The sequence below is a fragment of the Pipra filicauda genome, unplaced genomic scaffold (assembly GCF_003945595.2).
Source record: "Pipra filicauda isolate LSUMZ 115617 unplaced genomic scaffold, ASM394559v2 scaffold1_size10287979_pilon, whole genome shotgun sequence".
In the NCBI taxonomy this organism is placed as follows: domain Eukaryota; kingdom Metazoa; phylum Chordata; class Aves; order Passeriformes; family Pipridae; genus Pipra; species Pipra filicauda.
In genome coordinates this window covers 8428245-8442828 of record NW_024104310.1, presented here as the reverse complement: position 1 = coordinate 8442828, position 14584 = coordinate 8428245, and the positions used below count along the sequence as shown (strand labels likewise).

The 14584-nt window shown below is 38.8% G+C and overlaps 1 protein-coding gene across 7 annotated transcripts in view; it reads left to right on the top strand.

Moving 5' to 3' along the window:
- Window positions 1–14584, top strand: part of KMT2C (lysine methyltransferase 2C) — a 195193-nt gene that overhangs the window by 103054 nt on the left and 77555 nt on the right. For all 7 annotated transcript variants that reach the window (XM_039380759.1, XM_039380761.1, XM_039380760.1 and 4 more), the window contains 7 exons: window positions 2105–2267; window positions 2933–3104; window positions 6410–6524; window positions 7354–7526; window positions 8291–8451; window positions 10932–11045; window positions 12441–13180. In XM_039380759.1, the coding sequence (XP_039236693.1) occupies window positions 2105–2267; window positions 2933–3104; window positions 6410–6524; window positions 7354–7526; window positions 8291–8451; window positions 10932–11045; window positions 12441–13180 (1638 nt within the window). The remainder of the gene's footprint in view (window positions 1–2104; window positions 2268–2932; window positions 3105–6409; window positions 6525–7353; window positions 7527–8290; window positions 8452–10931; window positions 11046–12440; window positions 13181–14584) is intronic.

Here is a 14584-nt window from a genome sequence, read left to right as displayed (position 1 = left end):
TAATTCTGATTTTATATTTGCTACATACCGTGGTTGATTGGTGGTTTTGAAAAACAGATGTGATGTTTAAAAATGCCATTTATATTGCTATATAGACCATTATTCCCAACTTTTAATAAATGTTGGATTCTTTGAGTGCTTGCAGTTCTTTCATAATTTTCTTTCCCGATTAGATAGTTATTAAGGGTTAGTAATGGGATCCAACAAAGTGTCATTGAATACTTTTTTGAGGTACATATTTTGGATCTTAGCCCCTCACAAGTTCCCAATTTTTTTTTTTTTTTGTACTGAGTAAAATGTTTGAAAAAAGTGTGGCCTGTACGAGTTGGGTCTCAGCTATAACCTGGTCCATCTCCACAGGCTGTTGGAATGTTTGTTAACTGCAAAATAGGGCAGTGGGGTTTTTGCTGCTTCATGTGCAGCTGTGACTCGTGAAGTTGGAGGCTTTGGGCTGTATTTTCATTATTTCACATCAAAGTTCAGGATTTACCTTTTACAGTGTTTACTGAAGGTATCATTTCCTAAAATGAGTTTCTTGCAGGACTTTGATTTTGTTGGCAGTCCTTAAATGTAATTACTGTTGCTGTTGCCTTCACCTGCCTCAGGAGCCCCATATTATTACTTGGTTATCTTGTCCCCCCCCCCTCTCCTCTGCATTTCAGCCAGTAAAGTAACAGAATACACCTTTTCCATGTGGTTAGTAGGTGTTAGACACATGGGTGGGGGTGAGATATCTTGCAGATCAGAAGACCAGACTAAGCATCGTAGCACAGAAGTGGGGCAGTAGCTGTCCTTGGTGACCCGCTTTAATTTCTGTGCCAGAACATTTTATCTTTTTACACTGCAGTTGTGTTTAGCATACACTAATATTTTTTCTGTCTCTTGTCCATGAGTTGTGGTGCAGGCAGATATTTTGCTGAAGATGTTCATTTCATCTGGTTTTAAGAATATCAGTGTAGCTGTTGACACAGGCAGCTTTGTGATTTGTATTTTCATATGGGCTGATTTTGATGTCTGTGGACTTGTTAGTAGCACTATTTCATGCCTAATTTCATGCCAGGCTTTGAAACAGAGAAGAATTATGGTAATAAATATTGTCTGTATTCTAAGAAGCAAGCATATGCAGTACATAACTTTTCTTTGATTTTGTTTATGTTCGTATTTGGATGCTACTTGACACTTGAGCTAGTAATCAAACATACCAGTGATAGTATTATATTTTTATTATGAAAAACTAGAGTCCCTGAGATCAGTTGTTGAAGTTTATTATGTATGCCTTCCTGTGAGCCACTGACCTGTTCTTTTTAATTTACTCAAAATCTTACGGTGCTGTGCCTTAAAAAGTGTTGTTGCCTTGGTGAAAAAGTGCAAAAGCATGTTAGAGTGCTTCAGGGACTGTAATGAATCTGAGAAAGAAACAAGACTGATTAACTGAATCAGAAAGGTGTGGGTGATATTTTACAAGCAGACTGATAGACTATGTTCCCTCTTGACTAGAGAACTGGAGGATTTTTACATTGTTCTTTCTGAGAAATTATTTCTCTGGTCTCTAATAATAATCATGCTTATTTATGACTTCTCAAAGTTTGTTGGTGATATTTGTGTAGCCTTGAAAGGCAAGATGAGAAGAAATTGTGAGGTTATGTAAAGCATTATCATCCCAGAGAGAATAGTATAATGTCAGTAAGATTTTGAGGGGAACATCATACTTCATTTCCATTTGCATTTCTGGTTACTGTGTCTATGGTTTTACATTACAGCTTACAGAGCTGTGTGATTTTTAGTCATAACCTATTGACAACATGGTGTCGTCTGCATTTGTTCTCAGAATAAGTCTCCCACCCTCATTACTGGTTAGATAACATAGGACAAAATTTTTTCTGTGACAAGAAGAATCATGGTCATCAGAGTGCGTTTAGGGTGGGTTTCATTTAAGTTGGAAAGATCTAGGAGTGCCACTTGGAAGACACCATTCAGTAGTTTCCCTCTCCTCAGAATTCCCTGCCTTCTTAGGTGTTTGTTAAAAGACGCAGGGGAACAGATGTGGCTGAAAAAAAGGCAAGAAAAAGTAGTTTTTGAACGACTTGTCCTGTTTGTGTTTCAGCGATGTGCATTTTGTAAGCACCTTGGAGCCACTATCAAATGCTGTGAAGAGAAATGTACCCAGATGTACCATTACCCCTGTGCTGCTGGAGCAGGCACATTTCAGGATTTCAGTAATTTGTCCCTCCTTTGTCCAGACCACATTGATCAGGCTCCTGAAAGATGTAAGTACCCACTGTTCAAATGACACAGTTAATACTGGGTTTTGTGAAACCCGCTCTGTGGTAGGATCAGCTTTAGGCCACATTTTTTTAGACCCATTTTCACAGTTCGTGTACCCAAGAATTCATGTGTGTTCAGGTATGAGAAAGATGTAAGTTCATCCTCCTCTGTTTTTAAAGACCAGCAGTGCTGCACAGCAAAATACTGTTCTTTTACTGACAGAACATGGGAAGGGTTTACTGGTAAATCTTGTCTTCTGTCAGGTTTTAGTTGCAATTGATAGACTTGCTCACTTGTCCTAATTCAAGTTAGAGCAACCTTCTTCCAAACACTTTGGCTAAATAATAGATTTAGATATGTTAGGAGCTTTATTTCGCACATGTTCCAAAGAGGAACTGGTCCTAAAGCTCTCAGTTTTATCTGAAGGAGAATAAAACTGTTTCTCTTTGTCAAACTTCATTAAGGTTTAAAAAGAACGTACTTTTGTTATAAGATTAGTTGAGAAAACTGAATTAAAGTAGTAGCTATTAAAAATATTAATTAAATTTGCATTTCCTAAGAACGATCAAGTTTTGTATGCATAAGAACTACTGAAGAATTTCTTGGGTTCATTGAATTGTTCATAATTTTGAAAGAAATAATAATTGAAAAAATAATTTCTTTGTAGCAAAAGAAGACGCAAATTGTGCCGTGTGTGACAGCCCTGGAGACCTCTTAGATCAACTTTTTTGTACTACCTGTGGCCAGCACTACCATGGGATGTGCCTGGACATACAAGTTACACCTTTAAAAAGAGCAGGTTGGCAGTGTCCTGATTGCAAAGTGTGCCAGAACTGCAAGTAAGTGAGACTTAAAGGATGTGGAGGAGGACAGTGTGAGATTTATGTGCTTTATTTTATTTTATTTCATTTTAAAATATCCATTTTATTCAGTGTTTAGCTTGGGGTTTTTTTTCAAAATTTGTGGATTATTTGCCCAACTCTGTCTGTTATATTATATTAAGTAGCTGAACAAACCCCTGCATTGGAAACTGTCTTCTAAAAGCTGAGCTTAAAATCCTATACATTATACTCCCAAAGTTACCATTATCTTGGCAGGCTCTGGAGAGCAGCAAAACCTTCTGACTTTTTCCTCCTTTTATACAGGAGGATTTTTCTCAAATTTACCAAATAAACAAATTATTTTAATGTAGTGCCTTTACAAGCTTGGAGCCTGTGCTCTTACTCAGCCCTGCGTGTACCTACAGACTGGGTAGATCTCCTACATTAGGCCCTCTCCTATTTCATAATGTCTTTCAGAGGCAGATAATGAGTCATTATGGAAACAAAACCATGGCTTAGTTGAGCAAAGACTCAACTGTGATTGAGTATTTGTACCAGACAAATACTGAGACAATGAAACTCAATTGCTGAAGTACTGTGAGGGTTCACTTAGAAAATTCTGACCACTTTACCTTTGTTCTCTTATAACTTAATCTGATGGACACTGTAGGGTTCTTCTGCTTGCTTAGTTTTGGTTCTTTGGTTGTTTTTTTTTAGGACTTACTGAAAAAGAAATAGGAGTTTTGTTCAGCTTTAGTCAGATCAGCTGGGACAGTATGAGGGAAAAGAAACCCACTTTACTACTGCCTCCTGTTCCTGATCAGTCAGTGATTTGCTGTTTTCCAAGCAGAACACTTGGTATTTGCTGTCATTCGCTGAACCCAATTCAAAAAAGATTGTTCCCTGGTCACAGACAGTGGGTAGCAAATGCCAGCAATGAAGTTAAAATAAAGAAACACGTTCTAAAAGGTATCCCTAAAAGTGTTGTACAGGATAATTACAGCAGCTGCTAGCACACCTTCTCTCTAGTGGAAAAGTAGAAGAAAATTTGATGTTTTCAAACCCAGTCCATGGGACCTGATGAGATATATCCGTGGGTCCTGAGGTATCCATCGTATTTGAGAAGTCATGCTGGTCTAGTGAAGTTCCCACTGGCTGGAAAAAGGGAAAGGTAGCCCCCACTTTTACAAAGCAAAATAAGGAAGACCCAGGGAACTACAGGCCAGTCAGTCTCACCTCTGTACCCATCAAGGTCATGGACCAAATCCTCCTGGAAACTGTGCTAAGGCACATGGAAAATATGTAAGTGGTTGGTGAAAGACAATATGGCTTCACCAAGGGCAAATCATGCCTTACAAATTTGATGCCTTCTGCAATGGGGTTACAGCACTGGTGGATGAGGGAAGAGCAACTGATGTCACCTGTCTGGATTTGTGGAAAACACTTGACACAACATCCTTGTCTCTAAATTGGACAGACATGGATTTGACATATGGACCACTCAGTGGATAAGGATTTGGCTCAATGGTCACACTCAAAGGGTTGTGATCAACAACGGGATATCCGGGTGGATAGCGGTGATGAGTGTGGTTCCTCAGGGGTTGGAACTGGGACTGTCACTGTTTAACGTCTTTGTCACGACATGGACGGTGGGATCGATGCACCCTCAGCAAGTTTGCCAGCGACACCAAGCTGTGTGGTGCAGTCAATGTGCTGAAGAGAAGGGATGCCACCCAGAGGGACATGGACAGGCTGGAGAGGGGGGCCTGAACCTCATGAAGTTCAGCAAGGCCAAGTGCAAGGTCCTACACTGTGGTTCGGGCAATTCCAAACACAAGTACAGGCTGGGCAGGGAATGGTTTGAGAGCTGTCCTGAGGAGGACTTGGGGGATTTGGCAGTGGGCACTTGCAGTCCAGAATACCGTGTCTTGGGCTGCATCAAAAGCAGTGTGGCCAGCAGGTCGAGGGAGGAGATTCTCCCCCCCTCCTCTGCTCTCATGAGACCCCATCTGCAGTGCTACCTCCAGCTCTGGGGTCCCCAGCACGGCAGGGGGTCCCCACCAAGAAGGACTTAGATCTGTTGGAGCGAGTCCAGAGGAGGCCATGAAGATGATCAGAGTGCTGGAGAACCTCTGCTATGGAGACAGACTTGAGAGAGTTGGGATTTTTCAGCCTGGAGAGAGAAGACTCCGGGGAGATTTTAGAGCACCTTTCAGTGCCTAAAGGGACGACAAGAGAGCTGGAGAGGGACTTCTTACAAGGGCGTGTACTGATGGGACAAGGGGAAGTGGCTCTAAATTGAACAAGGGTAGATTTGGGTTAGATATTAAGAAGAAACTTTTTACTGTGAGGGTGGTGAGACACTGGCACAAGTTACCCAAAGAAGCTGTGGCTGCTCCGTCCCTGGAAGTGCCCAAGGCCAGGTTGGATGGGACACTGAGCAACCTGGTCAAGTGGAAGGTGTCCCTGCCCATGGCACAGGAATTGGAACTAGGCAATCTTTAAGGTCCCTTCTGACCCAAACCATCCTATGATTCTATGATAATTAATGCAGTATGGCAATTTTTTGCCACTGTTGAAGAAAAGTATTTTAAGCATACCTCCATGCAAAGGGAGTGTTTTTTAAATTATCAGGTCTCCCAGGTAATAAGGTAGTATCTAGTATGTGTAATGCCATGTACTGTGAAACTTTATCGAGGCAAATCTTGTTTCATACTTACTTATTGAATTAATTTATTTAAACTGAGGCAGAACACAGTGCCTTTAGATATTACCAAACTCTTTGTCTTATTCTCTACAAATTTATTTTATCACTGGGATTTGTGGTGGAGCTCTGTAACACACGACTGTAGAAAAATTGAAATCTCTTCCTTTAATGTTTGTTTTGCTCTTGCAGTCATGTTGGTTGACACTGTAGAAGCTCTGGTAGTCAGAGGTGATGGCTTCTTTTTTTCTTTGGAAAAATTACAGTCAGAATGTAGAAAAAAGTAAAATTGGATGCTCTCTTCAGAAAGAAATAAAATGCATATTGCGGATTCTGAGCTGATTTCAGTACAGAAAGGCCATAAAATCTGCCTACACATGTGTAAATGAGAATGGGCCAATACCTAGAAGAGTGATTGCACTGGCTCAGCACTTAATAAATGAATAGTGGTCTGCGCTCATATTTAAAAATTAATTTGAAGGCATTGTCTCTATTTGTAAGTAGTATTTGTTTATTTTCATGTGTTCAGCTGGGTCCCTTCCTGTTTAGGCTTTTCATTAAGCAGATATTTTGTTATGGCTCGCTTGAATAATTTTTAACCCCTTGCTACCTTCCTTAGACATTCTGGGGAAGACAACAAGATGCTGGTGTGTGACACATGTGACAAAGGCTACCACACTTTCTGTCTACAGCCGGTTATGGACGCCGTTCCAACAAATGGTTGGAAATGTAAAGTAAGTGGAAAGCTTTCAGAACACTTCCTCGTCTTTACAGGGGCCCAAGCTTTGTTACCCACATTACGCTGTTCCAGGGGCATTGTGGGCTGCTGTTGCTGTGTAACATGACTTGTGATTTCTGAAGGAGTCCCACTTGTTTGTAAATCCTGTGGCCCTGCAGCTGCTCCGTGACGGGAGCTGTCAGTGCAGTGGCTGAAGCAGCCTTTGTAGGACAGTAAATCAACCTCCACGGGGGAAAGAGAAGTGTAGAATCCAGGTGGAATGGATAACCTTCACTTGATAACAGCTGCTCTCATGATCTGTTGTAAACTAAAATGTAAACTCAAGCCTGTAAAATTGTGTATGTGATCTGTACTTGAAGGCTCTTTATGTTCAACTACTTGCTTACTAGAGCAGCAGTTCTGTAGCTCACGAGTTCCTTTGCATTTGAGGAGGGCAGGATGAATTTGTTGGCTTTTTTCAGTAACTTATTGAGTAAGTGTAAATAATAATAAAAATATGATTTCAGCATAACAAGGGAAATCCCCGTGTATGAGATGTATGTAATTTTGTATCAGTTTGTGACAGTCACATAAAATGACTGAGATTAGCAATAAAAATTTTGATCTCATAAGAAATTCTGCTTTCAAGTCAGGGAGTAGTGCAAGGAAACTTCTTGCTGTTGTGCAGGTTCTTCATGTGCTGTTATCAGATCCTGGATAATTTGTTTGTGTTACCAAGGACAAAAACTATTACATTTAGCTCAAAACAGGAAAATGTCAGTTAATGGCAGTTCTATCACATTGCAAAATATCATAATTAACAACTAAATTCTTGTGATCTCTAGAACTGTAGAGTATGTGCTGAGTGTGGCACACGAACAAGTTGTCAGTGGCACCATAATTGTTTGGTATGTGACAGTTGTTACCAACAGCAAGACAACTTATCTTGTCCTTTCTGTGAAAAACTGTGCCTCCAAGACTTCCAGAAAGATATGTTGCATTGTCACATGTGCAAAAGGTAAGAATCCAAATTTTTGTTAAATTGTACTAAAATGCATAGAGCTTATGATGAGCTGTGTGACATGGACGTGTTTCTGGGAAGGGTGTGTGCTGAGTTTGATGTACAGTGCTGCAGCATCTTGTGCAGCTTCTTGATCCTTCATCCCTAAATACAATGAACAATAGTGGGTGGCTTTATTTTAATCTCAGCAAATAAGTATTAATTGGCAGTTACCTGAGGGTACCTGGCAGTTGCCTGCTGCAGCCGCTTCTTAAATTGCACCTATTTTGTGAGGAAGCAGACTGGAAAAGGCATTATCTTAACATTTAAAAGGCTGTTGTTTGCAATGATCTGTTTTGGTTTTTTTTTAATTTTCAAGTATGCATTTTCTGGTTTTGTTTATATGTTTTCAAGTATGTGTTTTGCTATTCCAGTAATAAAAAAATAAATTAAAAAATAGCACTATTTACATTTTAAGAATTTAAACTGTGTTTCATATTCAATGCTATTGTATCTTGCTGTGCAATATGATGATGTTACTATACATGTTGTAGAGTCCAGTTGGTTTTAGGGACAGTTTAGGTCTTCATGTTAAATTTGTTCACTGCTTGACATGCTGATGTATCATGTTTATTTTTTTTAAATTCTCCATAATATAGCGTTGGTTGAAAATCTTTATTTCCCCATTGTATTGGGAAACAGTGCTATTTTTAATTGGTTTTTACTATGATGCTTTATATTTTTGTTGTTAAGTCATGGTCACAATAAATTAATCTCCCCAGGTGGATTCACATAGAATGTGACAGATCTCCAGGTAGTGAATTGGAGTCTCAGTTGAAAGACTACATCTGCACTCTTTGTAGACAAGGAGAAGGGGATCACACTCAGTCATGTGATGTAATGAACACTTCTGAACTCATTCCTGAACCTGACAGCATAACAGGTAATCAAATGTAAACTTCACAGTTCCAAAGTGCTGACATCAAATATAGCATCTGTAGCTGTCTCAACAAGTCTTTTGTGAACCAGCCACTCATATTCTGCTCTGTGGAGTTCATCCATTCCTTTATTTAACAGCAGCTGCTCAAGCAATCCATGGGTGAGCTGTCTTCTCCATTTGGCTTCAGGATCCTGTATACAAACGTGGGCTAGTAAGCACCTTAATTGTGGTTCTCAGCCTTCCAGCTTCCCAGACTGTAACTGTAAACTTCTCTAATTTTTTTTTAATATGGTACAGTTCATAAATGTATTTATTTAACAGCCTGTTTTATTCATTTGTGCCTACCTCCCAGACAAAGTCAGCTTCTGGTAGATGTTCCTGGAGACATCCAGTTCTCCCATTTCTCCCTTGCTACTTGCCAGTCTCATAGTGCCCCTACCCCTCACTATGTCCAGGAAGGACACAGCAGTAGGAACTGGACTGTGTTCAAGGGAGAGGTGTATATTTAACTAAACAACTTTTAATTGGGTGTCCTTTTTCAAAGCAATATATGATTAGTCACCTTATTTCTGAAAGATTCTTGTCTAAGTGGACAAATCAAGCAGAAGGTGGAAAGGAAAGTTGTGGAACAGTGTCAAGTATTTTATAAAAAATTACTCAGTAGCAGTAAGGAGGCACAGAGGGGACTTGGATCTGTTGATCTGAGTCTGGTGGGTCATCCACAAGAGCTGTGCAATGAACTCTTAACTAAATGCTGTTGTGCATTTCACACCACGAGCTCTGTCGGGCAGCACCTGTGCTCGTGCTGCCTGAATTTCCCTGGGGAAGTACAGTTGTGGTTAAATTTAGAAGCAGGTAAAATGTAACATTAACTGCCATGTGCATTTTTTATCCTTAAACAGCAGTGCTTTTGCATTGATTTTGTGTTAAAAGAAATCTATAGCTCTGTTGCATAAGTATCTGTGCTTTTGAAAGTCTAAAATTCTGATAGGAAAGGGGGAATGCTGGACCACAGCAAAACTCTAATGTTTGTGTTCAAACTGATGTTTTGTGTAAACAAGTCATGCTCCTGGATGGTAGCCTGTGTATGTAAGTGCTTACCTTTTGTGAGCAGTAAAGACATGATGAAAAAGGTGCTCCTGGAGGAAGGACAGTGACAGTAGGTAAATGTCTGTTGGGTTAGAAAGAGTGGCCACTTCAGTCTTTGAAGATCTTCCTTTCCCTTCTGAAAGATTAGGAGAGGATGTTGGACTCTCAGGCACTGTGCTTAGAACACTTCAAAGATGTCCAAAAATTACAGTGAGACAACACCCAATCTCCTACTGAAAACCCTTTTGAATAAGTCACAGGTGTATCTGAAGGGCTGAAGTTCTAAGTAGTGGCTCTGTTAGGATTTCTAGCTACTAGAAGCATCGACAAGCATCCTCTTCTCTCCAAGGAAGAACAGGACTGTCATCTCAGCTACTAGGAGTAATCTGGAGCTATTACATTAGTACAGTCATGCAGTGTTTTATACCCAGGAGAGCACTTCTGTACTTTAAAATCAAATCTGGAGCCAATCTAAATGATCATTTCCTCCAAGTTAAAATATCACTTTAAAGCTGGCAGAGTCTGAGAGCAGCTTTTAGGGTGCTAAAAGTAGAATCACCTAATAGTTTCTGTCTTTCTGAAGTTAAAGAAACTTTCTTGAAGCAGAAAGCTATATTTGTTTTACTGTTTTTGTGCTAACATCCATGAAGAATCAGTTCCTTTTGAGTTAATGCTTGCTCTGTATTTTGTTTTTCATACTTCTAGTTTATATAGTGCATTTTAATGAATTTCCTTAACTGAAAAAGCTTTTACACAAGGAAAAAAAATAGGTATTTCCTGTTTCTGGGCTCTGCAATGATACTGTCAGCCAAAGAAACACTCAATAGTGCCTTTTCCACGCGAATTCATTAATTTAATAGGAGGAACTGACAGATAAGATATCCTAGCTCTAAAGTGGCAAAATTTAGTTTTCATATTGTTGAACAGATAGGTTGAAAATCAGTGTTCCAAGTGCTGATAGTAGATGGAACCTCATATCTATGCCATAAGCCATTGTAGTATTTGTATAAAAACTTGAAGCCTTCATGTTACAAGTTCTGTTGAATTTAGCAGACTTGGAATTTAAGAAAAAACCTTTTTGTATTGCTCAGGTTATGCAAAAGTGACTATGTGTATGTTTTCACAATTAGGGGTATATAATTGCTTTACAGACATGTTTCACCACCTGAAAAGTGTAAAACATCTTCAGTGTTAATGAGTCAAAGGTTCTTAATTTTTAAGGAGTACTATGTAGTGTCCCTAACCTTCTCATTGACCTGACTTGTCCTAACTCCTATCATCATTAAACATCAATCTCTTTAGCCAAAAGGTCAAACAGTCACAGCAACTACTGATGCCAAAGTAATAGAATAAACATCATAGCAATTTTATTAACTTCTTTGCTTCTCCTTCAGCTTGTACAAATGAAATGGAAATGGAAGGTGGTGGAGAGGATGTGACATTTCAGGAACAACCTGTTACTGGTGATGGCCCTGATCAGGAATCAGCTGTTGGACATGTCCCAGAAGGTAAGAAAGGGTTTTGCACTCTGAGAAAATTCAATTCAGAACTCCTCAGTACCATTCAGTAAGGTCTCTAGTACTTTATAAACTTAAGAGGAAAAAGTGCCAAGAAAGCAGTAGGAGACATATTGCCACAGTTCTGCTATCTGAGCTCTCAGGCAACAGTATAAACTCTTGCTGAAGAAGGATGTTACTGAGAGCAGAGGTTCTCTTCAGAATATTTGTGTAGGAGAAAGTTGTCTTACTTTTTTGTTGGGACTGGCTTTCTCCAAAAGTTGGAAAAATATTTAAATACTTCTATACACTGGAATTTTATAGTAAAAAGCAGTGATTTGTTGCTGTTCAAATACAGTCATTCACACTGCCTCTTCAAGACTTTTTTGTTTTTTATTTGTAGCTGTGAATAACTGGATTGGATTAATTTCTCCTGGTGTGCTTTGGGCACATCTTTTTTCTTCTTTTTCTTTTATTTTTCTTTTTTTTTTCTCTTTCTTTTTTTCTTTTCCAGTTTATTCTTCATGGTTGTAACTCCACAAGTATCTTTACTTAAGGATTTCCCATTTTCTTTTTTTACCTTTTGTAAATAAAAGATAAGTTGTTTAATTAAAAACTCTTCCAGACAGGGTGTGTTGCAGTAACTGATCATTTGTGTTCTAGGAATAAATATATCTTATCAAACACACGTGAAGTGTAATAGAAATTAAGTGGTCTGTAAGAGAATCAGGGTCCATCAAAGGAGGATATGAGAAGCCAAATTCAGAGCAAAGAATGTGGTTCTTTATGGAGTGGAACAAGAACTCTGGAACTCCTTGATGAAGAAAGTTGTGGATGAAAGGTGCTTGATTTGGTTGAAGGGAAGGCTAGACAAATATTTTGGAAAGAAATCCATGAGATATGAATAAATTAAAGAGCAGTATCAATTTTTTTCATTTCACATATTTTCCTAAAGTCTGAAAGAGTGCTAGGAGGAAAATTTTCTTTATTCGTGCTTGTTCTCTTATTCTTAGCTGTCTGCTTTTTGGAAGTGTTGGAACAGTAGCTTAAAATACATTAATTTATGATAGCATACATCTTCAATACACAGAAATGATAAAGGAGAAGCTACTTTTGGCTGCCTACCTGGAAGTGTGTTCAGTTCCTCAAAAATTAATCTTGGGTCTACTTCCTTGTGATTCACTATGCTGTTTTCAGGGAAGAAAAATAATGAACAGAAAACATAGACTACTGTAAGCATAGGTACAAAGAAAGATATTTATGAAGTGTATTTTAAGCTACATATTAAATTCACCTAAGTAAAGTGATATGCCCTTGGCATGATTGATGTGTACCAAGTATACTTGTTGACCAGTACAGCAGTGTAGGGTTTTTTTTGTTTTTCACACTAAATGTGGTTGTACTTAGTTACAGGCATATCACCAGAAGAAAAGACCCCACAACTGGAAACAGATGTCTCTGTTGAAATGAATTCAGCCGAAATGGAAATGTCTCCTAAAAAGACACCAGCGTCTGGTGACAGTCAGACTGAGAAAATGATGGAGGTGATGGAAGGGGTTCAAGCTGTAACACAGCAGGATTTAGACAAACAAGCTGAAGAGACAGAGCTGCCACAAGGTAGCGTGGAGGTCTCAGAAGTATCCACAGTAGACTCTCGGTCTCTGTCTTCAGTACCTGAGGCCGTAACTGTGACGCCAGAAATACTGGAGACTGAAAGCAAAGGAGATGTTTCTATCCCTGTAGAACAACAACTGGAAATAATAAAAGTGCAAAAAGATGTAGAAAGAGGCGAAACTTGTGACAAGTCAGAAACACCAGCTCTTCTAGAAGTAGAAACTACTTCTTCGAATGAAGGTGTTGTAAATAGTTCACCACTTGGAGACAAACCCATCAAATCACCAGCTGAGACTTGCCCCTCACTTCCCCCGTCAGTTAATATCAACAAGACAAACGTGTCTTCCTCGCCAGATGTTTCACTAGACTTGCATTCTGCACGAGATGTCCAGCACAGCCAGCCCCCAGCACTGCCTTCCACTGCTGGGAGTGCTCTCCCAACAACTTACATATCAGTCACTCCAAAAATTGGCATGGGAAAACCAGCCATCACCAAACGCAAGTTTTCTCCTGGAAGACCCAGATCAAGACAGGTAAGAACGTGCAATGTCTCATTATATATTTATGAAGCACACAGTTCAAATTTCAGAATGATGCATCAAATTCACCTATTTCTTATAGTTTGCTTTTATTCTCCTGAGTGAGCATGTAGTTTATTTCTTCAAGGAATTATTGTCATGGTAAATAATTGAAAGGTCAACCATCATAAAGGTTCTCTAGTGAGAAGGTTTTCTTTTGGCTCATGGTTAGAGCAAAGTAAAAGAAAATTTGTTGTGTTTGTCATACTTATGCTACAAATGCAGATATACATAATGCTGTGCCTTTTAACTTACCTGTCCATATTTTTCACATGTGCATTTATTTTGGCTAGTGCTTTCAAAGTGTGTTAAGGTTTCTTGAACTGGCTTTATAGAAGAACCTGCTGCAACTCTTGTTTCCATTCTGCTGCCAGATATTTTCTTGATCGACATTTCTAATGGTGTGGTAAATAATTTTGTGGTTTTGTTACATTAGCAAATACCATGCAAGCACTATCTTGTACAAGTGGTTGTGGTTTGACTGGGATTAAATTTGATAAGTGAAAAGAATCCTTAAGTCTGTCGCTTTCTGCAACATCTTGCTCTCTATTCGAGTTGTGTAGTTCTGGGGAAAATGGTTTATGAATCCAGAGTATTCATTTCATGTTTGCGAAATTCTGTACAGAAAGTGTGTCAGTGTGACAAATTAGTGTTACATTTCCTTTCTCATCACAATTTATTTTTAGTCTTTGGGACTTCTACGTTGATGATTTCATGCTTTTCTGAACTTAGTGTTAAAAAAAAAGCTTTTTTATATATTGTGCGATTCTTTCCATTTTTACGTGTCACCTAAGGGTTCAAAATTCTTGGTTCTTAAGAAAAGGTATGATAGAGTGTTCTGAAAGGTTAAAAGTATATAATAAAGGCAACAAACATAATATAAGAAATTAAATTTGGAAGGTTTTAGATTATCTCTGGTGTTTTTGTTATTACCCTTATATACAAGCATATATAAAAATAATTTTTCTTCATACTGTCTTAAAAATTAAATTAACTTTCTTAGCTGACCATGCAAATTGATAAGGGATGGTGTTCTTATGCAGCCTAAAATGAATTCAGGTTTTCCATTGGGGAAGTTAATCTGTCTTCTTCCCTGTTTCAGTAAGAGCTGTGTTTATTTTTCTGTGCAGTTCACCCGTGCTCTGCATAGGAACCAGCATCATGAGACAGTAAAATCAGTTCACCACCAGAGAGCCCATTGAGGAAAACATGAAGGCTGACCCCAGCTGTAAATGCCTGTGGCAGAATAGATACATATCTTAAAAACAAACAAACAACAAAATCTGTAGAAGTAGCTATTTATTCCATATATAATACAGACACTGACCTCCTAATACGTGGTGCAAGTAGCAAAAAATT